At 41.1% G+C, this 26,830-nt stretch overlaps 1 protein-coding gene across 4 annotated transcripts in view; it reads left to right on the forward strand.

The window, feature by feature from the left end:
• The window catches only part of ZNF609 (zinc finger protein 609), a 231,450-nt gene that overhangs the window by 17,830 nt on the left and 186,790 nt on the right, over positions 1–26,830 (forward strand). For 2 of the 4 annotated variants that reach the window (XM_046008418.1, XM_046008419.1), the window contains exon 2: positions 13,731–14,604. The exons of 1 other annotated variant lie outside the window; for it this stretch is intronic. In XM_046008418.1, coding sequence (XP_045864374.1) covers positions 13,858–14,604 — 747 coding nt within the window. In that variant the 5' untranslated portion in view covers positions 13,731–13,857. The remainder of the gene's footprint in view (positions 1–13,730; positions 14,605–26,830) is intronic. One more of the 4 variants, XM_046008420.1, reaches the window with a different exon arrangement.

A 26,830-nucleotide genomic window follows, 5' to 3' on the forward strand; every position in this document is an offset into this window, starting at 1 on the left:
GCGGAGAGCCTGCTTCCCTCTCACTCTCTCTGCCTGCCTCTCTGCCTACTTGTGATCTCTCTCTGTCAAATAAATAAATAAATATTAAAAAAAAAAAACTTCTGGGCGCCTGGGTGGCTCAGTGGTTTAAGCCGCTGCCTTCGGCTCAGGTCATGATCTCAGGGTCCTGGGATCGAGTCCCACGTCGGGCTCTCTGCTCGGCGGAGAGCCTGCTTCCCTCTCACTCTCTCTGCCTGCCTCTCTGCCTACTTGTGATCTCTCTCTGTCAAATAAATGAATAAAATCTTTAAAAAAAAAAACAAAAAAACAAAAAACTTCTAAATTTGAAATAATTGTAGAGTCTCATGCATTTACAAGAATAATACAGAGAGATCCCTTGTAGCCTTTACCCAGGTTCCTCCAATAGTCATATCTTGCAAAACTACCATACAGTATCACAACCAGATAGTGACATTGATAAAATCTATCCATCTTGTTCAGATTTCTTCAGTTTTACTTGTACCCATTTGAGTGTATATATTTAGTTCTCTGCCGTTTTATTACCACCATAGTCAAGATACAAAGCAGTTTTATCACCACAAAGATCCCTCATGTTGCCCTTTTATAGCCATACCTACCTCATTTCTACTGTCCTTCCATCTCCCATAAGATTTTTTTTTTAAAGATTTTATTGATTTATTTGAGAGATGGTGAGAGAGAGGGCGCATGAGAGGGGGTAAGGGGCAGATAGAAGGGGAGAGCCAAATGTGGGGCTCGATCCCTGGACCCTGAGATCATGACCTGAGCCAAAGGCAGAGGCTTAACCCAGAGCCACCCAGGTGCCCCAATAATCTATTTTTTAAAAGATTTTATTATTTAAGAGAGAGTGAGAGAGAGAACACAAGCAAGGGTAGGGCCAGAGGGAGAGGAAGAAGCAGATTACCCCCTGAGCAGGGAGCCCAATGCAGGGCTCCATCCCAGGATCATGAACTGAGCCAAAGGCAGACACTTAACCAGATGAGCCACCGAGGTACCCCTCATGATAACCTTTAAGGAAATACAGGGATGTTTGAGGGAGTATATCCTTTTTTTTTTTTTTAAGATTATTTATTTATTTGAGAGACAGAAATCATAAGTAGGCAGAGAGGCAGGCAGAGAGGAGGAAGCAGGCTCCCTGCTAAGCAGAGAGCCCGATGCGGGGCTCGATCCCAGGACCCTGGGATCATGACCTGAGCCAAAGGCAGAGGCTTTAACCCACTGAGCCACTCAGGCGCCCCGGGAGTATATCCTTTTTATGTAATTTTTCCAAAACGTGTTTTATTTATCAAATTAATATGTAGGCTTTTCTTTTTGTCTTTCCATGAACTTTATATTGAAAATCAAGTACTACTATGACTTTTAATGAAAATCAGTAATCTACTTTTTATACCTTCCCATCACCAAGTTTACTCCCTATATGTAACAGCTTTATACTTCTTAGTCTTTTTTTTTTTTTTTTAAGATTTTATTTATTTGATAGGGAGAGAGGGATCACAAGTAGGCAGAGAGGTAGGGAGAGGTGGGGGGGAAGCAGGCTCCCGGAGGAGCAGAGAACCCAATATGGGGCTTGATCCTAGGACCCTGAGATCATGACCTGAGCCGAAGGCAGAGCTTAACGCTCGGAGCCACCCAGGCACTCCTTCTTAGTCTTTTTCTTAAATTTACTCCTGTGTCAAAATAACGACATGCTTTCCGCTGTCCTCTCCTTACTAAATCGTCTTAGTATAGTGTCACATTTTTGGTTAAATATGTACTCATTATTGTGTTAAGTACATATTGTTCACTGTTGGGCCATTTGGTATACTGCTGTTAAGTTTTCTTGTACAATTTTTGTTTTTTCCATGATTTAATATCATTAATTACTTTGTTTATTTTGGCTCGTTACATCCCTATCACTAATTTTTTCAGATTCTTCAACAGATTTGTAAATCTCACAATATAGTCAAACATAGAATAATGCTTAATTAGTTAGCTTTTGCCTTTCCTTTTTTTTTTTTCTTTTCCTTCTTATCATTCCACCTTAATATCCTAGCCTATGAAGATTGATGACATGATTCCCTTTTACCATGATTGCATAAAATGCTGCTTTAGGACCAGGAACATGATCCAGTAATGCAGCTCTTTTGTTCATAGGTATTTACTGTGTTGCTTTTTAAAAAAAGATACAATGTGCATGTAATAAAGTACATTAAGTTCACTAATCTTAAGTGTACAACTCAATTTTTACATATTTGTACACCCATATAACCACCATCCAGTTCAAGATATAGAACATTTCCAGCCCCACAGGATTCCCTCATGCTTCTTCCCAGTCATAAACCACCAACCCCACAGACATGACCACTTTTCTGACTTCTGTCATCTTTGATTTATAGATGTTTAAAATATGAAAACTGAGTGATTAAAGTCTGATAGAATTTATCATACATTTAAGTATATACATGAGGGTTCTCAAGAGTCAGTTATGTCCAGAACACCTGATTTGTGTACTAGCCCTATTTTGGGGAGCATCTGCGTTGTGTATGAATAAAACTATTTGAAGTTTAAGAGGATACTCAGGAGAACATAGGTATTTTAAGAAACGTGGAGGGGCTCCTGGGTGGCTCAGTCGTTAAGCGTCTGTTTTTGGCTCAGGTCATGATCCTGGGGCCCTGGGATCAAGCCCAGCTTTGGGCTCTCTGCTCAGCCAGAAGCCTGCTTTTCCCTCTCCCACCTCCACTGCTTGTGCTCTCTCTCCCTCTCTCCGTTTCTCTCTGTGTGTCAAATAGGTAAATAAAATCTTTCAAAAAAAAAAAGAAAGAAATGGGGAGACTGTTTTGTTTCCTAACATTTCCCCTAGACGACTCCTAGAGAGAGGAGTCCATATTCTGTTTTAGTAAGTTTGAAGACTGTCAGGTAATTGAGACAGTTTGTAACTAGATACAAATGAAATTGAAGTAAGACTAGGGAGGAGAAAGGGCAGCCTGGACACCATTATGATTCTGCCTTTTGAGAAGAAAGCAATGTTCACTCCCTCATTCATCCATCCATCCATCCATCCATCCATCCATTTATTCATATATATATATTTTTAAAGATTTATTTATTTACTTTAGAGCATGAGAGGGAGGGGCCGAAGGGGGAGAGAGAGTCTCGAGCAGACTCTGAGCTAAGCGCAGAGCCCAACGGGGGACTCTGTCCCGTGACCCTGAGATCACAGCCCAAGCTGAAATCAAGAGTTGGTTGCCCAACCAACTGTGCCACCCAGGTGTCCATCCCTCCCTCATTTATTGACCAAAATATTTATTGAGGGCTGACAGTAAACCAAACACTGTTATAAGATACAGTGATGAGCAAAAAAGAATAGTCCCTGCCCTCAGGGTGCTTGCATTCTAATGGAGGAAATAAATATTAATCAAGTCATCACACACATTGGGAGGTAGAATGTGCACAGGGAATACCTTTCAGGTAAAAGCCATGAGGCAGTAAGGTAAGAGTGTGATGCAGAGGACAGTGTGGCCATGAGCTTAGGACTGAAGAAGTATTAGGTAGCCTTATGGGTGTATATGTGGATTCCACCATTTTTTAATGGCTAACAGTGTGAATAGTACCTTTTGACAGAGAGTTTTTCTTTGCTCTTTAGAGTTACTAAAGCTTAGTAGCTCTTGTGTACAATTTAGGAAGGGAGGTGAGGTCTATAAAAAGTGAAGATTAATTCCTTGTATTCCCTGAGAAATTCTTGGGTTATTTCCTTTCCATCGTGCCCGTGAACTTCTCCCACATTGTCACGTGTTTTATAGATACGATGATTGACACAGAGAAAAGCTTTCACGCAACAGTTCTGTGTGGAGGGCTGATTTCTTAGATCTGATTCCTAGCCATCTTCACTATTCACTTTTTTCCTGAGAATTTGAGCACCTCTTTCTCGTTAGCATAGAAAGTTTACTTCTGGGGAATAGAACTAAATTATAAAAGCTGTATAGTCCTCCAATTATTAGGGGATTAGTGGAGCTTTATTATTTAGATGATCTTTGCCTTCTGCTTCTTGGCCTCCTTATGCATAGGTCTTGATAAAGAGTTTTCTGTGGACTGGTTCCACGGAATGAATCCCTGTAGAGCTGGGACTGAACTATTTACATATTTGGTATGCTGTTTAGCCTATTGTGAGATGTATGCTGGCACAGAGCAGTATCAGCAAACACGAAGGCTCTAAGCCTGAGCCCTGTTGAATAGCTGTGTCCTGGTGGACGTGTCAGTTGCTTCTGTGAAATGAAACAGGTCAAGCCTCATAATCTTTGTCTGAGAACAGCAGCCTGTGAGGACCATAAAACTGTTCATGAGATGTAGCATAAAACACTCAGGGACAGATAGATGCTATACTTTTTACTCTTCCGTCCTTAGTTGATACATGGTCAGATGAGCCCTGTTGAATTGGATCCGTCTTCTCAAATTGGCATTGTTAGTCTGTTCTTTATCTGATCCCCCATTGGAGATATAAGCTTAGAGCTATGGTACTTGAGGAGATGACACAGTTCCTTTGTTACAGTAATTAATGTAATAAATTAAGGGAGAGACCCAAAGGAAAGTTGATGGTTTCTCGTTAGAGCCTTAGGTGGAAATTCAGTTGATTAGTGAGCTCCTGTGAAGTGTGGCCGGTGGAGAGGGAGATGCCTGTTCTTCCAGCTGGGTAAAGCTCAGAGCCACTGAGTGTGGTTTAAATGTACTAGCCTCACCAGGGGCTGGCTGAGCACAAACTAATTTCAGGAAGACCTCTGGAATTGAGGGAAGATGGTATAATATGGTTTTCTTGTATCAACTCCCATTGGTTTATTGACGCATCAAACCCATGAATCTCAATTTAGATTTGAAGTCCTGTCCTATCAGTGGGGTCAACAACTTAGTGCATTGGAACAGGTGATAAAAGAGAGTTTTGAGATGGGTACCTTCCCCTTAGGGGATTTTTGAAGGAAAACAGAGTTTGTCACTGTAGTGTAGGGTTTTGAGCCACACCTGACGTTAAGGAGTATCCTAAAGAGAAAATTCAGACTGCTGAGTTAATGGAAGAAAAATGGATTGCCAGGACATTGGGGTGGCTCAGTCATTTAAGCATCAGCCTTCAGCTCAGGTCATGCTCCCAGTGTCCTGGGATCAAGTTCTGCATTGGACCTCCTGCTCAGTGGGGAGCCTGCTTCTCTCTCTCCCTCTACCATTCTGTGCTCTCTGTCAAATAAATAAAATCTTAAAAAAAAAAAAAAAGAAGAAAAATGGGTTGCCATTTTTCTTTCATAGAACTTAGGTTGATATCAGTACTATCGATAATTTTGTAAAAATTTTTTTAAACATTTTTCCTTTTTTTTTTTTTTTAAATACTGTGATTCTCTGTATAAAATCTAATTGTGAAGCAGTTCAGACACTTTAAGTTCAGACACTAGAACAGTATAAGAATATTTGGGTCATTTTATATTTTTGAGTTATCTTACATTTTTCAAATTTGTATGTTATAATATAATATGCTTAGAATTCATGGAATGATGCTTGCTCCATTTAATAAATGAGAATATTTAATGAAGCAACTTGGCTTAGGGTCAGGGAAAATTTGAGTCCAGAAATCACATCTTGTTCTCTCTCTCTTTTTTTTTTTTTATGTAAATTCTACACTCAACATGAGGCCCAAACTCATGACCCTGAGACCAAGAGTAGTAGCATGCTCTAGGGGGCATCTGGGTGGCTCAGTCAGTTAAGCTTCCAACTTGATTTTGGGTGAGGTCAAGATCTAAGTCGGTGGTGAGGTCAAGCCCCACCTCTGGCTCTTTGCTCAGCAGCGAGTTTGCTTGACATTCTTGCTTTCCCTCTCCCTCCATCCCTCCCCGCGATGTGCTCATGCTTCCTCTCTCTCTCTCTCAAAAGACTGATTTATTTTAGAGTTGCAGGGAAGGTGCAGAAGGAGAGAATCTCAAGCAGACTCCCCACCTACCATGGAGCTGACTGGGGGGTCGATCTCATGACCCATGAGATCACATGACCTGAGCCAAAATCAAGAATTCATGTTAAAACCAGCTGAGCCACCTAGGTGCTCCAGCAAATCAGCCTTAAAAAAAAAGGGGGGGGGGTGCTTGGTGGTGTAGTTAAGCATTCGACTCTTGGTTTCAGGTCATGATCTCAGGATTGCGAGATTGAGCCTGAAGTCAGGCTCCATACTCAATGTGGAGTCTGCTTAAGATGGCCCCCTCCTCACCTCCACACACTCTCAAATAAATAAATAAATAATCTTTTTTTTTTTGGTAAAGATTTTATTAATTTATTTGACAGAGAGAGAGATCACAAGTAGGCAGAGAGGCAGGCGGGGGTTGGGGGGAAGCAGACTCCCTGCTGAGCAGAAAGCCCCATGCAGGGCTCCATCCCACAATCCTGAGATCATGACCTGAGCCAAAGGCAGAGGCTTAACCCACTGAGCCACCCAGGTGCCCCAATAAATAAATCTTAAAAAAAAAAAAAAAAAAAGTCACATACTGTACTGCTGAGCCAACTAGGTGCCCCCAGAAATCAATCTTTTTTTTTTTTAATAATCTCTAAAAAAAAAATGGGGCAAACTCACAACTCTAAGATCAAGAGTTGCATGTTCTTCTGATTGAGCCAGCCACGTGCCCCAGAAATCATATCTTGATTCTAACTAAGTTCAGTGCTTTTTTTCTACATCATGCTATCTTCTTAAAATTGGGTATAGCATTTTTTTCTACCTTTTTTTTTTTTTTTTGGACCATACAGCTTTTGGAGGGAACTACCTAGCCAGACAGATCACTCTCATGTTTAAATGTGTATGACTTGTATGGTCCCAAGCAGATTATATGTACATACAGCTGTCTCTCACTCATGATAAAACCTGTAAGAAGATTGATCCAAAACCCATAGGAAGAGGAGTAGACAGATAAATTTACAGTACAGCAGCGTTGGACTATTTGCTTCTTAGATCAGATTATCTGTAGGTAGTTGGCAGTTTAAAGAGATACTCTCTCTTTATAGTCCTCTAGGGAGAAGTACTGTCCTTACTGCATTTGAATATCAGTAGGGTCAGTAGCTGCTTATGTCCTCTGGGCAGGGGGGAGACCTCACATGAAGACTCTTATTCTCAGCCATCTTGAAGTTCTTACACATCCCTGAGGTAGGAAAGTAGCGTGATATTTGGCACGTGCCTTAAAAAAGTAAACAGTGACTTGGGGCGCCTGGGTGGCTCAGTGGTTTAAACCGCTGCCTTCGGCTCAGGTCATGATCTCAGGGTCCTGGGATCGAGTCCCACGTCGGGCTCTCTGCTCTGAGGGGAGCCTGCTTCCCTCTCACTCTCTCTGCCTGCCTCTCTGCCTACTTGTGATCTCTCTCTGTCAAATAAATAAATAAAATCTTAAAAAAAAAAAAAAGTAAACAGTGACCCAAAATATGTGATTGCAAACTAGTCTGTGGGCTGGGAATTTGAGAGATGGAATTGGGTTCTAGAGAGGAAACTGGGATTTAAATTTTTGCTGTTGTAGGTACAGAATATGCGGTATGATTATCATGGCATATCTTAGTTCCTTAGCTATATTCGTGCAGAGAGGAGTTGTTGGTGATCAGGTGCTGGAACAAATAATGGTACTGACAAGTAATTCCAGAATCTGGTGAAATGTGGTCCTAAATGAGGAAGTGCAGTACATTTAGGCAGAGGGAGAGAAGAGGGAGGAAAGTATTTACAGAAGCTCTCAAGTTGAAAGTGCCTTGTGGTCTCTCTAAGGTATTGGTTCTCCTGATTCTGCAGTTTCTCTGCCATCGAAGCAAGAGGTCAGTGCTTTTCATTTCCAGCAAGCATGTTAGTTGCCCTACCTCCTGGGGTTAAACATCTCTGCAATGACCTGTCAGAGAATTGATTATTAGCAGTCTAAAGCCAGGGAAGCTGTAGGGAGCAGATGGGAAGTGGTTTGGCTGCTGCAGTCAGGCTGATTAAAGAATCCTTGGCAATTTTACAGTTTATCTTTGGAAATGTACCACCAAAGTTACTGTGAAGCCTATGGGGTTTGGAAGACTGGATTTCTGAAAAGTCACCTGGTTAAAAGTAGTACTTATGAAAACTCTTAATACCCTCAAAAATAGGACAGTAACTCTCAAAAGAACATTGGGACTACTAAAGATCAGTCCTCAGGATATGTTTTCTTTGTTTGTATCCTGGTCCAGAAATGCTGGGTGGTTTTCTAGGAAGGGAAGCACTTTTTGGGAGATACCTTAATAAAATTGTAGATTTGAAAAAGGCCCTAGGCGTGTCCAGACTACCCCCTACCACACAAAGAGGAATTCTTAATGTTATTTGCTTCACAGATTATTATGCTTTTTCTGATCACTATTAAGATATGGCTTCACTAAGCATTGTGGGCTATTGTTGGAAATATCAGGTTACTGAATTTCTTCCTGAGTTAAAACATGTCATTTTTTTTTTTTTTTAAGATTTTATTTATTCTTCAGAGAGAGAGCACACACAGGCAGGGGGAGAGACAGGCAGAGGGAGAAGCAGGCTCCCCGCTGAGCACAGAGCTTGATGGTGGGACTCGATCCCGGGACCCTGGGATCATGACTTGAGCCAAAGGCAGGTGCTTAACGGACTGAGCCACCCAGGTGTCCCAAAACATCTGTCATTCTGTAACTTGTATTCACTTATCCTATTTTCTACCCTCAGCCTCACAGGATAAGTTTCTCTCCCCCACATTTCAACCAGATATTTGAAGCTCACCAACCTGTCTCCCTTTGGTATTTTCCTTTCCAAACTAAGGAATATCTTAATCTTTGTATTTGTAAGACCTTTGCTCTTATGAAAAAATGGCTTTTTGATCTTTCAGTTTACTCTTTTGGACATCTTTCTGTTTAATGAATATCACTTAAAATGTAGAACCTGGAAATGAGCACAGACTACCAGATGTTCAAATTTTCTTCTCCAGCTCCCCTTTGAGAAGAATCACATTAAAAAAATAATAATAATGGCAGTAGATCTTGTTTACTAGGAAAAAACAAAACAATTTGCCAGGACATAGAGAATTGGTGGGATAAGAGGAATTTGAAGAAGTGTCTTTTCTTGCTAGTGTTAAGGCTGAATTTTGGGTTCTACATTATTGTAGGCATTGATTTTATCTCAGATTTTTTTCAGGAATAATTTTTAATATCTTCATCCATTTTACTCTTTATATTACAAAATTCAGTTGGTATTTGTGTTTACAAGAATTATTAACATTCATGCTACTGAAATGATTTTAGGGCTTTAGATAGTTTTTTACCAAGACAGATATATACGTGTTTTACATAACTGAAAATCTGTTACCCTTTTTTTTTAAGTATTTATTTGAGAGAGAGAGAAAGAGAGCACACACAAGAGCGGGGGACCAGGAGAGGAGCAGAGGGAGAGGGACAAACAGACACTGTACTGAGCACCTGACACAGGCTCCATTCCACAACCCTGACGTTATGACCGGAGCCAAAACCAAGAGTTGGACGACCAACTAACTGAGCCACCCAGGTGCCCCTATAACTTTTTTTTTTTTTTTAAGATTTTATTTATTTATTTGACAGACAGAGAACACAAGTAGGCAGAAAGGCTGGAAGAGAGAGAGGAGGAAGCAGACTCCCCACTGAGCAGAGAGCCTGATGCGGGACTCGATCCCAGGACCCTGGGATCATGACCTGAGCCGAAGGCAGAGGCTTTAACCCACTGAGCCACCCAGGTGCCCCACCCCTATAACTTTTATACATGACAAACAACTTGACTTTGTGTAAGACTTGACTAACAACATTTTTCTTCAAAATTCTGTAGATATTTCATTCTTTTTTAACATTTACTATTGTAGAGCAGCCTGAGGTTGGCTTATAATTAGAGAATTTTGCCAGAATGTTTCTAAGTTTGGTTTTTTAAATTGATTTTGCTGGGGCACCTTATAATTAGAGAACTTTGTCCTTATAATTAGAGGATTTTGCCAGAATGTGTGTAAGTTTGGTTTTTTTAATTGATTTTGCTGGGGCACCTGGGTGGCTCAGTGGGTTAAAGCCTCTGCTTCAGTTCAGGTCATGATTCCAGGGTCCTGGGATCGAGCCCCGAATTGGGTTCTCTGCTCACTGGGGAGTGTGCTTCCCTTCCTCTCTCTCTGCCTGCTTCTCTGCCTACTTGTGATCTCTCTCTGTCAAATAAATAAATAAAGTCTTTTTTAAAAAATGGATTTTGCTGAAAGAGTAGTAATCCTTTTCAGTCTGCATGCAGGATCTTTTTCAGATAAAGATACTATTCATTTATTATGTCTTAGTGGGTTGCTTACCTCCCATTTGTTGTAGTTTCCTCAGTTTTCACTGCTATTAAATGGTGGTATATCTCTCAAAATTTCTCTCATTTTCTTTTTGCTGTCCTTTTTCTTCATGTTTAGGAAAATATCTCAGGTTTTCTTGTAGTTTACTAAATCATTTCCCACAGTTTGTTCTGTGCTTTCTTGATATTTCTGTGAATTTTAATAGGTAGTGCATTTTTTGTTTTCTTCTTCCTTTTTTAAAAAATGTCATATCCTCGGGCACCTGGGTGGCTCAGTGGGTTAAGCCTCTGCCTTCGGCTCAGGTCGTGATCTCAGGGTGCTGGGATTGAGTCCTGCATGGGGCTCTCTGCTCGGCAGGGAGCTTGCTTCCTCCTCTCTCTCTCTGCCTGCCTCTCTTTCAAATAAATAAATAAAATCTTAAAAAAAAAAAGTTATATCCTCATATCCTTTGTCTAAGTTCATATCCTTTCATTGCTGCCTGTTTTCTTCTTAATGCTGTCTTTTCCTTACTGGCATACTTCATTTATCTTGCTCCATATGACAGGTCATCCAGTACAGTAAAGTGAGAACTGTCATAAGCTCTCTCAGTACTATCATTTTTATGTACTTTATATTCTTTCCCCAATAGTCTCTGTTCCATCATAGTCCTGTTTTCTAGAGGAAGATTATGTTCATTTGTTTTGTTTTTTAGAGGAAAGTTTTGAAAGTTTTGTTTTTCCAAGGTTAAACAAACATAGGGTTATTTTAATGGTTAAAGTACATACTGATGATAGGGCAGCTTGGGAGGAAAGTGGGTGAGTTTTAGGTGAATGTGAATGTGTTATCTTCTAAGCCTTGCCACAGTTGCAAAGATTGCAGTGGTAATAAATTATGATGTTGGAAAGAACTATGCTTTAATGATGCACTATAGTGCAGATTCAGTTGGCATTCCCTTTTCTAGAAATGCTCATTGTCCCTCATAATAGAATTATTTCCAGTACCCTTTTCCACTGCCTTACTCACTTATTCACTGCTGTATTCCTAGCACCTAGTTTAGAGTCTAGCACTAGTAGGTAATAAATACAAATTTTTTTTTGAATGAATGAACAAAGGTGTGCTATACTAATATTTACTGGAAGCCAAGTCTTCTTAGGTGGTATTGAGAATTCCAAACATTTCAACAAAAATTTCTTTACAATTCCAGATATTTGGGGCGCTTGGGTAGCTCAGTCGGTTAAGCATCTGCCTTCAGCTCAGATCATGATCCCAGTGTCCTGGGATCGGGCCCTGTGTCAGGTTCCCCGCTTAGCAGGGAGTTGGCTTCTCCCCTCCCTCCCCTCACTCATGCTCTTTCTGTCTCTCTCTCTTTTTTTTTTTTTTTTTTTTGTCTGTCTCTCTCAAATAAATAAACTAAATCTTTGAAAAAAATAAATAAAATTCTAGATATTTTCAGAGGTATCATTTCTCTGACTTCAGGGATAATGTTTCCTTTACCTTGTGGGTGGCATTTTTTCATTGTTCCTACATCATGCTGCCCCCTTTGCTCTTCCTTTTATGAAGTAGGATCTCTGTAGACTCCATGCCAGCAATAGTTCCTAATGGTACTAAGCTCTCTACTTGTGTAAAGGATGTATTTTTTTCCTCAGATCTACAGCTAAATGGCAAATTAACGTGCACACCTTTCTCTCTTAAATCCCAGTTACTAGCAAGCATTCACGTGGGACAGCTCTGCTGTCTTGGGATGATATCTTCTCTTGTTTCTGTTTGTTTGCTTGTTTTTTTTTTTAATATTTTATTTATTTATTTGACAGCGAGAGAGCACAGGTAGGCAGAGCATCAGAGTGAGAGGGAGAAGCAGGGTCCCCACTGAGCGGGGAGCCCGGTGCAGGACTTGATCCCAGGGCTCTGGGATCATGACCTGAGCCAAAGGCAGTTGCTTAACCAACTGAGCCACCCAGGAGCTCTGATATCTTCTCTTGTAACTGAACCCTGGTTCTTTGATACTGTCTTGAGAGAGTAGGTGGAAAATTACAATTTGTTGTATCTCTGTCCTATCTGTAGCATTTACTATTGGAAATCCACTTTGCCAGATTCATTGTGCCACTACTGGTTTGCTCTTTGCTCTCTTATCTTATGAGCATTCTTTTCTAAATGGATATAGAAAGATGGTGGACAGGGGAGTGAGCAAGAACAGAACTCTTTCACTTTGTCATAAAGTAATATCTGGATGGTGTTTCTTGGCTGCCGGGTTTTCTAGATGGTACACTCTCAAAGTCTAATGAGCTGGGAGACTGGAGTGTTACAAATTGTTCTGTCTCCACTCTTTTTTAGCCAATCTCTGTTTCATGTGGTGAGACCTTGGTATTTATCAATACCATGCCCACAATCTTTTTTTTTTTTTTTAAGATTTTATTTATTTATTTGACAGAGAGAGAGACAGCGAGAGAGGGAACACAAGCAGGAGTGGGAGAGAGAGAAGCAAGCTTCCCATGGAGCAGGGAGCCTGATGTGGGGCTCGATCCCAGGACCCTGGATCATGACCTGAGCCAAAGTCACTTAACGGCTGAGCCATCCAGGCGCCTCACCATGCCACCAACCTTATATAAAAGTGTGAAGAATTATTTCACACTCCGCTGTTAGGGGTTTTAGTAGTGTTTAGTCAGGGTACAATTTTTGTGTGTGTGTTTATGTGTGTGTTTGTCTTCATAGATATTTTAGGGGGACGTGGGAAAGGCTACAGTGCATTATGCTGTTTGGACATAATTTGAAACCTTGAGTTGAATAAGCCTTATTTAACTGAAATTAAGCTGAGTAGTTGAGTCCTCTCTGACGATTGCCTCCTTTAGTTGCAATATTTGGCCTCTATCCTAATGTTATATTTTTTCTAGTTCTGCTTGCTTTTTCTCTTTCGCTCTTATCCATAATAAGATTTTTTCCCCCAAAAACAGTAGAATGACAAGGGATCATTATTTTTAGTAGGGACAGACTCTGTTAATAGAGGGCTTTTACAGCCTTTGCAAGTCCATGTTCTGAGTCTCTGATAATTCAAGAAGAAGCAAGGAGAAAGGGGATATGAGTACAGTTGTGCTAGAGCTTGAATCTGTTATGTGCCAGGGCCTGTATTGATTGAGGGAGGATTGCCAGCTGGCGGTGGTAGTAGAATAAGTCTCTGGGGAATGGGAAACTAACTCTAGAGGACCCGTAGTTAAGACTTATACACACTCTCTGGGCAATTGGAAATACTGTACTCTCCCCTGGGGAGATGGAGCAGGAATTAACTTTTCCCTGGTCCTATATGACTTGGTTAGAAATACAATTGAACCTGTTTGTCTTGTCCATTGTGATGTGATAGCCCCCTAGGAATAGTCTGTTTTGTGTGGGAGTTTATTTCAGGCTGTCTCCTTGCCTGTATTGTTTCCTTTAACAGCTCTTTAAATTTTCTTTTTCCAGCAATGATGTTGTCCACTGGGCATGTACTGACCAATGTGGCAGGTCTGAGAACATAGCTGAAGCTGAAAATAGGAAAGCTGGGGGCAAGGAAGAGCCTTGAATCTTGAGGTGGGACGTTGACTCTAAGATGTCCTTGAGCAGTGGAGCCTCCGGAGGGAAAGGAGTGGATGCAAACCCGGTTGAGACATACGACAGTGGGGATGAATGGGACATTGGAGTAGGGAATCTCATCATTGACCTGGACGCCGATCTGGAAAAGGACCAACAGAAACTGGAAATGTCAGGCTCAAAGGAGGTGGGGATACCGGCTCCCAATGCTGTGGCCACACTACCAGACAACATCAAGTTTGTGACCCCAGTGCCAGGTCCTCAAGGGAAGGAAGGCAAATCAAAATCCAAAAGGAATAAGAGTGGCAAAGACACTAGCAAACCCACTCCAGGGACTTCCCTGTTCACTCCAAGTGAGGGGGCAGCTAGCAAGAAAGAGGTGCAGGGACGCTCAGGAGATGGTGCCAATGCAGGAAGCCTGGTTGCTGCTATTGCTCCCAAGGGCTCAGAGAAGGCGGCTAAGGCATCCCGCAGTGTAGCCGGCTCCAAAAAGGAGAAGGAGAACAGCTCATCTAAGAGCAAGAAGGAGAGAAGCGAAGGAGTGGGGACTTGTTCAGAAAAGGATCCTGGGGTCCTCCAGCCAGTTCCCTTGGGAGGACGGGTTGGTCAGTATGATGGAAGTGCAGGGGTGGATACAGGAGCTGTGGAGCCACTTGGGAGTATAGCTATTGAGCCTGGGGCAGCGCTCAATCCTTTGGGAGCTAAACCGGAGCCAGAGGAAGGGGAGAATGAGTGTCGCCCGCTAAAGAAAGTCAAGTCTGAAAAGGTAAGAGGTGGCCAGATCTGGCTGCCCACTGCCAGTCAGAACTGCCCTGGACTAACCACCAAATGCTTTGTGCACTCTGCGGGAGGCTCATTAGTTTGTGGGTAATGACCAATTACAAGGTCAGAGCAGCTGGTATGATAATATGGTTTTGTTCCAAATTAGGGGATTCTCTACAGATTCATTAACAGCAGGCCTGGGCATTTTGGAGACTATCTATTGTTGGGGGCAGCTACTTCGTAGAATGAATTTTCTCTTTAAGTTGGAGAACCTGCCACCTTGCCCTTGTTCCACCCTCAGACACTTGGCTGGACATGGGCATCAACCTTTATGTGGCTGCCAGCTTGCTTGTATTTTATCCTCAGAGTCATCGATAAACTTTGTAAGTTGATGATAGGGTTTTGGTTGAGTGCTCGTCTTAATGGAATAAATGGTGCTGCTGGGTCTCTGGAAGAGAAATGGAATAATAAGTCTCATGGAATGATATCTGCCAAATGTTCTTTTGGTACCTACCAAAGAGCGAAGGGGCAGGTAAAGAAGGGAGCAAGATGTATTGACTGTACTAAGAGGTACTTAATCGGGTCTTACGAGTTAGCGTTGTGGCTATGCATGTTTGGCCTTGAAAGAGATTGTTTGGCCAATAAAGGTATAGTTTTTGGCCAAGTATCTCCCTCAGCTATTGGTAATCAAAGTGTCCTAGTGGTTTAATAGCTGCCAAACAGTGTAATGATACCTTACCTTCTGCTTGAGTTGGAAGGACAGGTGCTAGCAGCCCCAGGAGGGGCTCTACTCCTCTGGGAAAATGATCTTAGTTCATGTCTCAGGAAATAGAGCTTGCAGGGCTGGAGCAGAGTAGGTGTGAGTCTAGGGTCAGCTCAGGCTGCCTTAAACTTCAGCAGCTTACAATTTCCTGCAAAGCGGCTGGCCTGGTGATGAGCTCTTCATTGTCTCTTGATTTTTCCGCTCTGTGTTTGCTCACCCTGTGCTTTCAGCTGATCCCAGCAGATGCAATATAAATTGGTTTCTCTGTAATTACATCAGCTGCAACAGGGAATACCTATTTCCATATGTAAGTGTTAATAAATAGAGGCTGTGTATGTATGTTTGTGTGGTGGTGCCCTCTCCGTTCCTGGTTTCCAGTGGTAGCTTGTGCTTTCTTTGCTGTAGGTATTTTGGTCTTTGCCTCCAGCACATCTGTAGCTCTTAGCAACATCTGGGCTTCCCTGGTAACAGGGCTGTGAATTTTCTTCCACTAATAACACAATGGTTCATTCCCTTTCACCGGAGGCAGCTGCCAGAGAAAAGCTGCCTGTGTTTAGGTGACAGATGCTATAGTCCACCTCAGCGGCGTCAAGTTCCAGCTGGCTACTGGCATGGCTTGTCCTGCGCTGGCTGTGATTTACCATTTTCTCTGGGGTGCAGATGGATAATACTGTTTTAAAGAGGCCTAGGAGTACCAATTCTTGCTTCTGTTCCAGGCCCATTAGACTGTTCCCTACATCTGGCTGCAATAAACTCTTGCCATATATCCATGTCCATAATCACTGTTCTTCCTGTGCTGAAAAGTGGCCACTTTTTTTTTTTTTTAGGGTTAGTTTGTTTGTTTATTTATTTGACAGAGAGAGAGTGTGCACACTTGCATGTGCATGCCATGCAGGGGGAGCGGCAGGCAGAGGGAGAAGGAGGCTTACTGCCTAGCAGGGATCCCGATGTGGGGCTCTATCCCAGGCCACTGGGATAGTGACCTGAGCCGAAGGCAGATGCCCAACCTACTGAGTCACCCAGGAACCCCGAAAAGTGGCCACTTCTGAGAGTGAAAGGAACATGAAATCTTTCCTTTCTGTTTAGAATTCTTAATTTCATGTCCCAGTCTTGTAGGCCCAAAAGTCATCTGCAGGTAAAAGAATTAATGATGCTGAGCTTTGTGTTGGATTTAAGTCTAAATGTCTATGATGGTCTCCAGTAAAGTAGCAAATGGAACTTGTTTTCTCTTGGAGGTCCAGTGACCAGTTGGGTGGCTGCCCTTCAGATTATAATTGGGCTGAAAGATGCAGTGTATTCAGCTGGGAAAACACCTTGGAGCCAGGGAGGTTTGCCCTTTCATAATGGAGCTGTGATATATAAGCCTTGTCTCCCAAGGAGACTGACAGTGGGGCAATGGAATGAGAGAGAAAAGGGGGAGAGATTGCTTCACTTTTTGGCAGAAAGAAAATTGCTGGGAAATACTTTTAGAAGCAGAAAGTTGCTATGCAGTTTGATGTTACTGTAAGCCAAAACCTGGTTTCTCAGTTCCTTTCCCTATTTCCTCAACCTTTTGAACAGTCTGTTTCTGGGGGTGCTTTTCCATAAAGCCTTTGATCATTGAAATAATTATTTAACTAATGTTAGGAAGTTGCTAGGAGATGAAAACACTGTGCAGGGAGAGAGTGTTTCTAGAATGGGAGGAGGGGAAGACTTAAGGGGTAAAGAAGGCTAGGAATCTTAGAGCAGATCAGCTTTTGGGAAATAAGGACTCCAGGGTTTAGAGTATAAGAGGGGCTCAGTAATGATTACTATTATAGCTTATACGCTAAGTCTTTGAAAACTTTAAGATTTTCTCTCTGAGATACGGGCTTGCCTATGCCTTAATTGGTTTGGAATGTTCCTTCTATGTAGGGATAACCAACAGAACTAAAACAGCAAAACAGATGTTTTGATATAATCTGGGAACTGTATAATCTGAGCTGGGAGCTGTCATGAAGAAAACTCATAAAACTGGGGGAAGTGTCTTGACTGATGTCTCCCCCTAACCATGTCCGCCTGCCCCTTCCCTCCCCACCCCCACCTTGGAAACTGGAGAAAATAGAGTTTGTGGTGAGGGGTAGAATTGTCATGTATCTACCACTAGCTAATGAGGGAGATTTGAGTATTCAAATTATCCACCTCAGGACCCTCTTTCTCATCTAGTTAAGTATCTTGGGCTGTGGCTGAGGGAATTTCCTATCAGCCAAGAATGTGGATTTCCCTTCATGGGATCCTGCTTAGGCTCCACCACACCTTTCTCTGGAAGGGCTCACTGTGCTGTTTCCCGGAGTTCTAGGAGAGACCAGAAAAGGCTCTTAGCAACTGCGGCTACCCTGAATTGTTACTGAACACTCCTGCTCATACTTCTTGCCAGCTGAAGAGATGGGGGCAGGAATGTTGAGGAATAAACAAGATAGAGTCTTTCGGCTCCTGCCTGTTCCTTGCCTTTGGTTTGATTGAAAGATTGTTAAATTAGGGATGGAAGGGGAAGAAGGGTGCCTTGCCTGAATGTTCCAAGCATAGAGCTTAGCACTTGCATTGCCACTCTGGCAAGAAAAAAAGAATTTACAAACCACAGAAGACAGTGATCTATCTGTGCTGAGTCTGTCTTGCAGTACATACTCTTGTCAGAATCAAGGGCTTAAACCAGGAATTTAAGGTGAGACTCATTTTTTCAAATCGTATAAAGTAACCAGTAGGCTCTAGTGGCTAAAGGATCTACAGGTTTGTAACCAGAAGCTCCCCTGGCCTCTTTAGCTGCTGTTTTTGACCTTGCAAGGTAGAAACAGTCTGCACTCTGCTTTCCGTTTTTGGGGTCTCAGCTTCCGTTACTCTCAGACTGCTACATATATTACCACTTCCCCCCTTAGTTTAGGATACCAAAAAAAAACCCCATTAAGTGTGCTCTTTGCCCTTTCTCCTTCTGATCATGCTTGCTATCATATCCTGTGTTCTAAGAGCATCTTCCTCTGTCCTTGGTTTTGTTTTCCTGCCCTAGTTTATGCCTTCCAGCTAAGTTCTCTTGTGTTACAATTCCTCATTGCCCAATCAAGGTCAGGTCTCTTTCTTTTCCTTCTGATTCAAGGTTTTCTCTTAAAGCCTCTTCCTTCGCTAGCTGTTTTAGCTGTTTTTCTCAGCTATCGATGACATAGCAGTCAACCATGCTTCCTGAAGCCAGATGCCCTCCAGCATTTTCCTACAGGGGAAAAATTGAAAGAAGTTGATATTTATGTGGGACAGAGATGCAACGGAGCCTGATCTTAATTTATTTTTTCTTCAGTAGCTCTGTTTTCCATCTGGGTGTTGTAATTCAAGGAGGGCCCACAGAAAAATTATCTTGCCCAATCTCCTCATTTTGTGGAAGAAGAAATTAAGACCAGGGAAGTCATGTGACTTGTCTAGGCTCTCACAGGTAGTCAGGAGCAAAGCCAGGCTTAGAAACCAGTTTTTTGGTGACCAAGTTCTTAGGGCATATTGTTACTCTGGGGTTATTGAAAAGTCTTCAGTTGTTATGAGGGATTCTCTGTTTTCCCATTCTAAGAACTATCTTAGAAACATTGGATATAAATTCCCAGATACTCTTGAAACTGTTTTCACTATTTTTCATACCGATTTTAACATTGTAGATGTTTAATAAACAAAAGATCCCTTGAGTTTAGGTTTCTTTGGTATGATGATGATGTTTGCAAAGAACTATTTACAGCTGGTATTAAGCCTATCCTTTTATCTTGTTACATATAACAAAGGAAAGTTACTTTTAAACTGTTGCTTTGAGCTTGGTTTGTGTGTATATGTGTGTTTTCTGAAATACTGCATTCCAAATTTCCATTGTAATCATTGAGGCATTGCCAGTTCCCTCTTTTTTTGCAATTGCAGGTAAGAAAAATTGCTATTGCTTCTTGGACATATCACTAGTAGGTAGACCTTAAATGTATTGTGATAGTAACTGTTTTATAGTTATATTGTGATATAACTGTTTTATAGTAACTGTTTTATAAAGACATGATATATACTGTTGAATACCATTTATTCAGGATATTAACTGTGAGTGCATTTTATTTTTATTAAAAAGATTTAATTGAGGTATAGTTGGCATTTGAGTGCATTTTAGATCTTAGGTATTATACTTGGTGCTCAGTATGTCCTAGTGAAAATAACAGAGAAGTGTCCTGCATTTTGGACCTTACGGTTTACCATCTACAATTGAGTCCCTAAAAGTGTTTCCCATAAAACCATGTGTATCACATCACCTGAGTGTCAAAATACAGATTCTTGACCCTGCCCCAGTTCTGCTAAGTAAGTTTCAGGAGTACGGGCCCAAAAATCTTCCAGAAGTCTCTCCAGATAATTGCTGTATACTTTATCATTTGAGAACCATTGTGAATTTTCTGTTTAAGGTGAGAACTGGGAACAACTTCTGACATAAAACACTAGCTTTCTTTCTAAACTTAAATTTCACATCAACTTTTATCTATAACTTAATGGTTAATAGTGTAAACTCTGGGGGCGCCAGGGTGGCTCAGTGGGTTAAGCCTCTGCCTTCAGCTCAGGTCATGATCTCAAGGTCCTGGGATCAAACCCTGCATCAGGTCTCTGCTGAGTGGGGAGCCTGCTTCCCCCCCTCTCTCTGCCTGCCTCTCTGCCTATTTGTGATCTCTTTCTCTCTTTCTATCAAATAAATAAATAAAATCTTTAAAAAAAAAAAAAAAAAGAGTGTGGGGCACCTGGGTGGCTCAGTGGGTTAAACCGCTGCCTTCCACTCAGGTCATGATCCCAGGGTCCTGGGATCAAGCCCCACATCAGGCTCTCTGCTCAGCAGGGAGCCTGCTTTCCTTCCTCTCTCTACCTGCTTCTCTGCCTACTTGTGATCTCTGTCTGTCAAATAAATAAAAAATCTTTAAAAAAAAAAAAAAGTGTAAACTCTGGAGCCAGACTACTTGGTTTGTTTCCCAGCTTTGCCACTTACTGAGTGATCTTGAGCAAGTTATTTAACTGCTCTACCTCAGTTTTTTCAACTGTGAAATGAGGAAAACAATAGTTCCTACCTAGGGTTGTTATGAGATTAAATTAGTTAATGCATATAAAACACTTTGAACAGTGTGTGGCATTCAGTAGGAAGCATTCAATAAATATTAGAAAGAGAGAAAAACACAATTAAGTTAAAATATGTCTTAGTCTGTGATAGGCAATAATGGGGTGAAATACAACCACATTCCACCTATACAGGAAGCCCACTGTAAATAGATAAACATGTTGATTAAGATTTTGAGCACTGTGCTCAGAAGAAGATCCAAACCTGGGTTGGGAAATTTTCATGCTGGTGATGGGTTCTAAAGGTCCTGTTATTTATAGTGGGATTTGGAGAAGCGGGGAGACCGAAAATTGACTTTAAAAAATCTTGAAGTAGCCTATTGAATTTCACATTTCATATAAATTAAGTTTCTTTTCTGGCCATATTCCTGTGGGGTTGGGTGTATTGGATGGATGCTATTGTGGTTTTGCCAGCCTGTGCAATCTCGTGTATGCTGGAAGAGCACTAAATGCTTTTTGTTTCTACACAAGAGTGCATGGAAAAATCTAAGTCCCAGTTCTTAATCTTTCTCCCCCAATGTGAACTTGTATTTTTGCCATTTGGGTATAAGAGCTTTTACCAGCAGAGCTCATCCGGGGAGGCAGCAGGGCTTGGGCTTTTAGGCTGGAGGTGGCAGTAACATACACAGCTGAGATCCTGCCACTGCTGGCTGGCTGAGCCCTCCTCTCTGTGGTTTTCACTCTTCAAGCCATGCTTGAGTAACCCGCCTCCAGAGCTGCTGACAGGGCCGTGTTCAGAGGCCTTGGAAATTACACTGTTCATTTCCTTATCATCCCCTGACCTGCAGTGCAGAGCCTTCTGGTGCAGGAACAAGGCAGAAAAAAATCCAGACGGCTCCCAGCCAGCATGTGTCAGGGGCTACAAAGAAGGAAATTGGACTTGCTCACTTCAAAACCGTGGGGTTAGGCTTTGATTTTTGGTTCCTGCCGAGAGTTATTTGTGTGTGTGCACATGTTCTATCTCTGTGTATATGTATAGAATGAGTCTGTGCATGGCAGAGCTGTAGAGGAGGAGCATCTGAAAGTAGAAAGCAGAGGGAAGATTGCTTTTCTCCGGTTAATTTCCCAGTTGTGCCATTGGGATGGGCCTGGAAAGATTAGCATCAGGAAGGTGCCAAGCCATATTAATATTTTAAAATATATTTCTCTTGGTACAGTTTAGTCATGGCTGACAGCACCCACCCAAGTAAGAAGCTTCCCCAGCAGACTGAGGAGACATTTTTAACAAATCCTGTGCCTGAAGTCATTCATCCTAGATGACATTGACGTAATCAATGTTTAAGCTACCTGAGAAAGGATAGACTTCAGGTCAGTCTTGCGTAAGAGGAATGGCTCTTTTGAGATAGATGATAGTGTGACAAAAGAGACAGACAGAAGGAATTTATAGCATTTAGAGATTTTCTGTTCATAGGGCAAAACTCTATTATATTTTTAGAACTTGTCCTCGATTTTTTAGTATTACAAAACAATCTGCCTCCTTTTTCTTATGGTGTTTCTCTTGCCCTAGGATACCCAAAGGAAACACTTTTAGGCTGAAGAAGTAAAATGCGGATGGTGACAGGCCCTTGAGCAGAATTTTACGGTCATTCTGTTCTTAATTTTCCTTTTTTGGATTTCCACTGTCTTTTTTCTTTTTCTTTTTTTTTTAAGATTTATTTATTTATTTGTTAGAGATCACAAGTAGGCAGAGAGAGAGAGGAGGAAGCAGGCTCCCCGCAAAGCAGAGAGCCCGACATGGGGCTTGATCCCAGAACCCTGGGATCATGACCTGAGCTAAAGGCAGAGGCTTTAACCCACTGAGCCACCCAGGCACCCCAGGATTTCCACTGTCTTAATGTCATTGGTGATACTGGGGCCTTTGTGAAGTGGGGGGAAAAAGTCTTTTAGCTTTCAGACCCTGGAGGTTTTTTTAAGTCCTAAGTGTCTCTCGTGTCAGAAGTACTCTGTAGAGAAGTGTTTTCACATGAGAAAATGATGACTAAGGTGAGGGTTACTTCTGTTTACCTTTTTATAAAGCAGTAGTCCCTGTACCAGAAGCAGCAGTATCTGTGAACAATTGTGTTGGGCCTTGTGTTTTAACATTAGCTCTTTCTTTGATTATGATACATACCAGAGTTGGAGATAATGCTGTCATAGAGCACCTTCCTTATTTTTTTATATACTTAGAAAAATTTTATTTGTCAGAGAGAGAGCATGCACAAGCAAGGGGAACGGCAGGCAGAAGGAGAAGACTCCCCGGTGAGCAAGGAGCCCGGTGCCCCAGGACCCCGGCACCATGGACCCAGGACCCCAGCACCATGACTTGGGAGAAAGGCAGACAATTAATCAACTGGGCCATCCAAGCTCCACTAAGCTTCTTTTCTTATCTGTAATGTGGAAGTAAATAATAGTACTGACCTTATTGTGAGGATTAGATCAGATAAAGAACATTAAGCACTCAGTACAGTGCCTGCCTAGCATGTTGTAACTACTCAATAAATATTAGCGTTGCTAATAGTATAATGTTATTAGCTATTAGGTACAGGTCATTGTGAAATTAAGTTGAAAGATATCTTTAGAGACTTTAAAGAGTTAAGCCTTAACTTTAAAGAATTAAGCCAAAACCTGAAGGTTTTGGAAAAGAATGAGTTTATGATAGCTTATGTTTCAACTCCTGGTTTCCAGGAAGGTTTGAGGAGAGAGAGATTTGAGTCAGAGCATTTGGAGCCATTGAGGTTTGGAGTTACGTTGTTTGATAGATGAGTTAGTTTGGAAGTGTTTGTTGGATTCCTTTTGGTTCAGGGCTGATCTCAAGTTGAAGAACCTGGCTTTTGGGACGCCTGAGTGGCTCATTTGGTGAAGTGTCTGTTAAGCTCTGGTCATGATCTCGGAGTCCTGGGATCAAGCCCCACATTGGGCTCCTTGCTTGGCAGGGAGTCTGCTGCTTCTCTCTCTCCCTCTGCCTTTCTTCCCAGTGGTGTGCTCGCTCTCTCTCATGCTTACTCTCCCTCTTGCTTTCAAATAAATAAAATCTTAAATGAAATAAAAGAGAACCATGGCTCTTGCTTAGCTATTTCCCATTAAAGTCAGGTTTTTTTGTATATATTCAGGCCTTCTGAACTATTTTTCTAAGGATTGAAATGAATGTAACATGATTGCTTTAGAAAGGTTTTCCCCTTTTGTTAATCCTTAAGGAGTACAGACTTTAGCCTTTTGAAGGAATTAGAGCTCACGGCTGAACAGTGAGGAGAAGAATGAGGATTAAGGTACTTCTTTTTGTGAACTTGTCACTAGCTGCAGGAAATAAAAAGGCAGTTCTTAGATTTTTGGTAGTGGTCAGTTTTCAATTTGAAATATTGTCCATTGTGAGAGTATAATTTGACAGTGTGCCTGAAAAATACACTAATTGAATATTTTAAAATTTGAGACCATTGGATTCTAGCCCTACTAGCAAATACTATATTGTGTTTAGATGAGCCAGACCTGGCCATTAAATTTTTTCATGGTCTTTTTTTAAAAATTAAGGAATAATTGACATAATATATTAGTTTCACATATATGTGATGATTCAATATTTGTATATATTGCAAAATGATCACCACAGTAAGTCCAGTTAACATCCATAACTACATATAGTTATAAAAGTCTTTTTCTTCTGATGAGAACTTGCAAGATTTATTTTCCTAGCTACTTTCAATTATGCAGTATAGTGTTATTAACTACGGTCACCATGCCATACATTAATTATGTCCCCATGGCTTATTCATTTTATAACTGGAAATTAGCTCCTTTTGACCTTTTTCACCCATTTTCATCCACTCCTCACCTCAGGCAACCATCAGTCTATTCTCTGTATCCATGAGCTTGGGTGTTTTTTGTTTTGTTTAAATTCCACATATAGGGGTACCTGGTGACTCAGTCAGTTAAGTGTCTGACTCCTGGGTTCAGCTCAGGTCATGGTCTCGGGGTCATGAGATTGAGCCCTGCATTTGGCTCTGCACTGGGCGTGGAGCCTGCTTAAGAGGGTCTCTCTCCCAACACCCACCCCCCCCCCCTTCCCTGCACGTTCATGTACGCATTCTCTCTCTCTCAAAAAAAAATACATTCCACATGTAAGTGAGCTCATATAGTATTTAACTTTTTCTGACTTATTTAGTGTAATGCCTTCATGTTCCCTCTGCATAGTTGCAAATGGCAAGATTTCATTCTTTTCTTTAATGAATGAAAAATATTCCATTTTATATACATTTACACATGCCAGATTTTCTTTATCCATTTAACCACTGATGGACATTTAGGTTGTTTCCATGTCTTAGCTATTGTAAATAATGCTGCAGTGAACATGGGGGTGCATATATCTTTTCAAATTAGTGTTTTTGTTTTCTTTGAATAAATATCCACAAATGGAATTACTGTATCATATGGTAGTTCCATCTTTAGTTTTTTGAGGAAACTATTTTCCATAGTGACTGCACCAGTTTACATTCCACCAATAGTGCACAAGGGCTTCTTCTCCACATCCTCACCAATACTAATTTTTTATCTTTTTAATAATAGCTTTTCTAACAGGTGTAAAGTCATACCTTACTGAGGTTTTGATTTGCATTTCCTTGATGATTAGTGACGTTGGCCATGTGTTTGTCTTCTGTTGGCCTCCATTTTTGTTAGTGGGCTCTTTCCATCATAAAAAGTTTTATAAACGGATACCCAGACCACCCAACTCAGAGTTGGTATTTCCTATTAGATACATTTCTTCAGAAGTTAAATACGTAACTGTGCACTGAATTAATCCTTAGTGAAAGGTACAGAGTATTGTAGAAAGAAGGTGTACATATTCATCATAAACCAAGCAAAGTAATGGGAGGTTAGAGAAATTAACATTCAAGTTGAATAGTCTTAGTGCGGAGGCTTCTAAACTGGAGGTACATATTGGAATCATTTTGGAGCTTTTACAAAAGTAAAAGTGCCCTATTGAAGCCAGATCTTTAGTGCTGGGGACAGTAAGCATGTACATACTTTTTTAAAACTTTTAACAGATGCTTTTCATATACCTTTCGGTTAAAAACTACTATCATTGTGGAAGTTGTCCTTGTTTTTTTTTTGCCATTTCCAGATGGAGCTGTGCACTACACTTTAGATATCATCTGATTCTCAGGTGTTCGTCAGCATGCTGAAGATTTTCCTCCAGCTCTCCTTTTTCATTTCTCAATCGTTGTGCGGGGTCAGTCATTTCAGAATACAGCTATAATGAATCTGACTTCTCGTTACCCCCTCAATTAGGAGAAATAATTCTGAATTTCTGACATAGTTGTTAAAAGAGGACATTCATATCAGTGTTACTGATTCAATTTTAAATTACTGTTCCAGAATTTTTAAGGAAAATTTGAGCAAAATTCTTTCTTTTTAAAAATATTTTATTTATTTATTTGTTTGTTTATTTGAGAGAGGATGCACACATGCAGGGGGAGGGGCAGAAGGAGAAGCACATTCCCTGCTGACTGTGGAGTTGGATGTGGGGCTCCGTCTCAGTACTCTGAGACCACAAACCTTGCTGAAGACAGATGCTGAACTGACTGAGCCATCCAGGTGCCCCAAATTTGTGCAAAATTCTTATGATTAGATATATTTGCCATATAGGCAACTTGGTGATATTTTAAAAAATATAAAGTAAAAGGGAGTAGAAGACAGGTTTAGATAATTTAAATTTATTGCTAATCCAAAAGTAGTCTATTTTCTAATCTATTTGTAAAAGTATTTCCGTGGGGGCACCTGGGTGGCTCAGTGGGTTAAAGCCTCTGCCTTCAGCTCAGGTCATGATCCCAGAGTTCTGGGATTGAGCCCTGCATCGGGCTCTCTGCTCCACGGGGAGCCTGCTTCCTCCTCTCTCTCTCTGCCTGCCTCTCTGCCTACTTGTGATCTCTGTCTGTCGAATAAATAAATAAAATCTTTAAAAAAATAAATAAAAAATAAAAGTATTTCTGTGTTTGTTAGACCATACATGTTCATAGTTTTCTGGAAATTCATGGCATCCCAAAATAAAATAGTATAGCTATCCAATAAAGACCTTATTCCTGAGCATGTTGCTGGACACATTCAAATTAAACATGCTGTTGTAGAAAGAGAGAACATCACCTGACATAAATAGTAAAGTCCCCTAAGTTCTTTGCTTTTTCTTTTAATAAACACATACTATTTCTTTGAAGTCAATAAGAGTATTAAATGTTTTTGAGTATAGTGTATTTTCCTGCTGGGATTTTAAGTCTCATACCTAAGGAAGGATAATTAACATGCTACCGTTGTTATTGGAGATGAACATATACTTGAATGTGCTGCAAACTCAGTTTAGAAATATTATGGAATGACCTATTTTGGCCAA

This window comes from Meles meles, chromosome 6, assembly GCF_922984935.1.
Source record: "Meles meles chromosome 6, mMelMel3.1 paternal haplotype, whole genome shotgun sequence".
NCBI lineage: Eukaryota > Metazoa > Chordata > Mammalia > Carnivora > Mustelidae > Meles > Meles meles.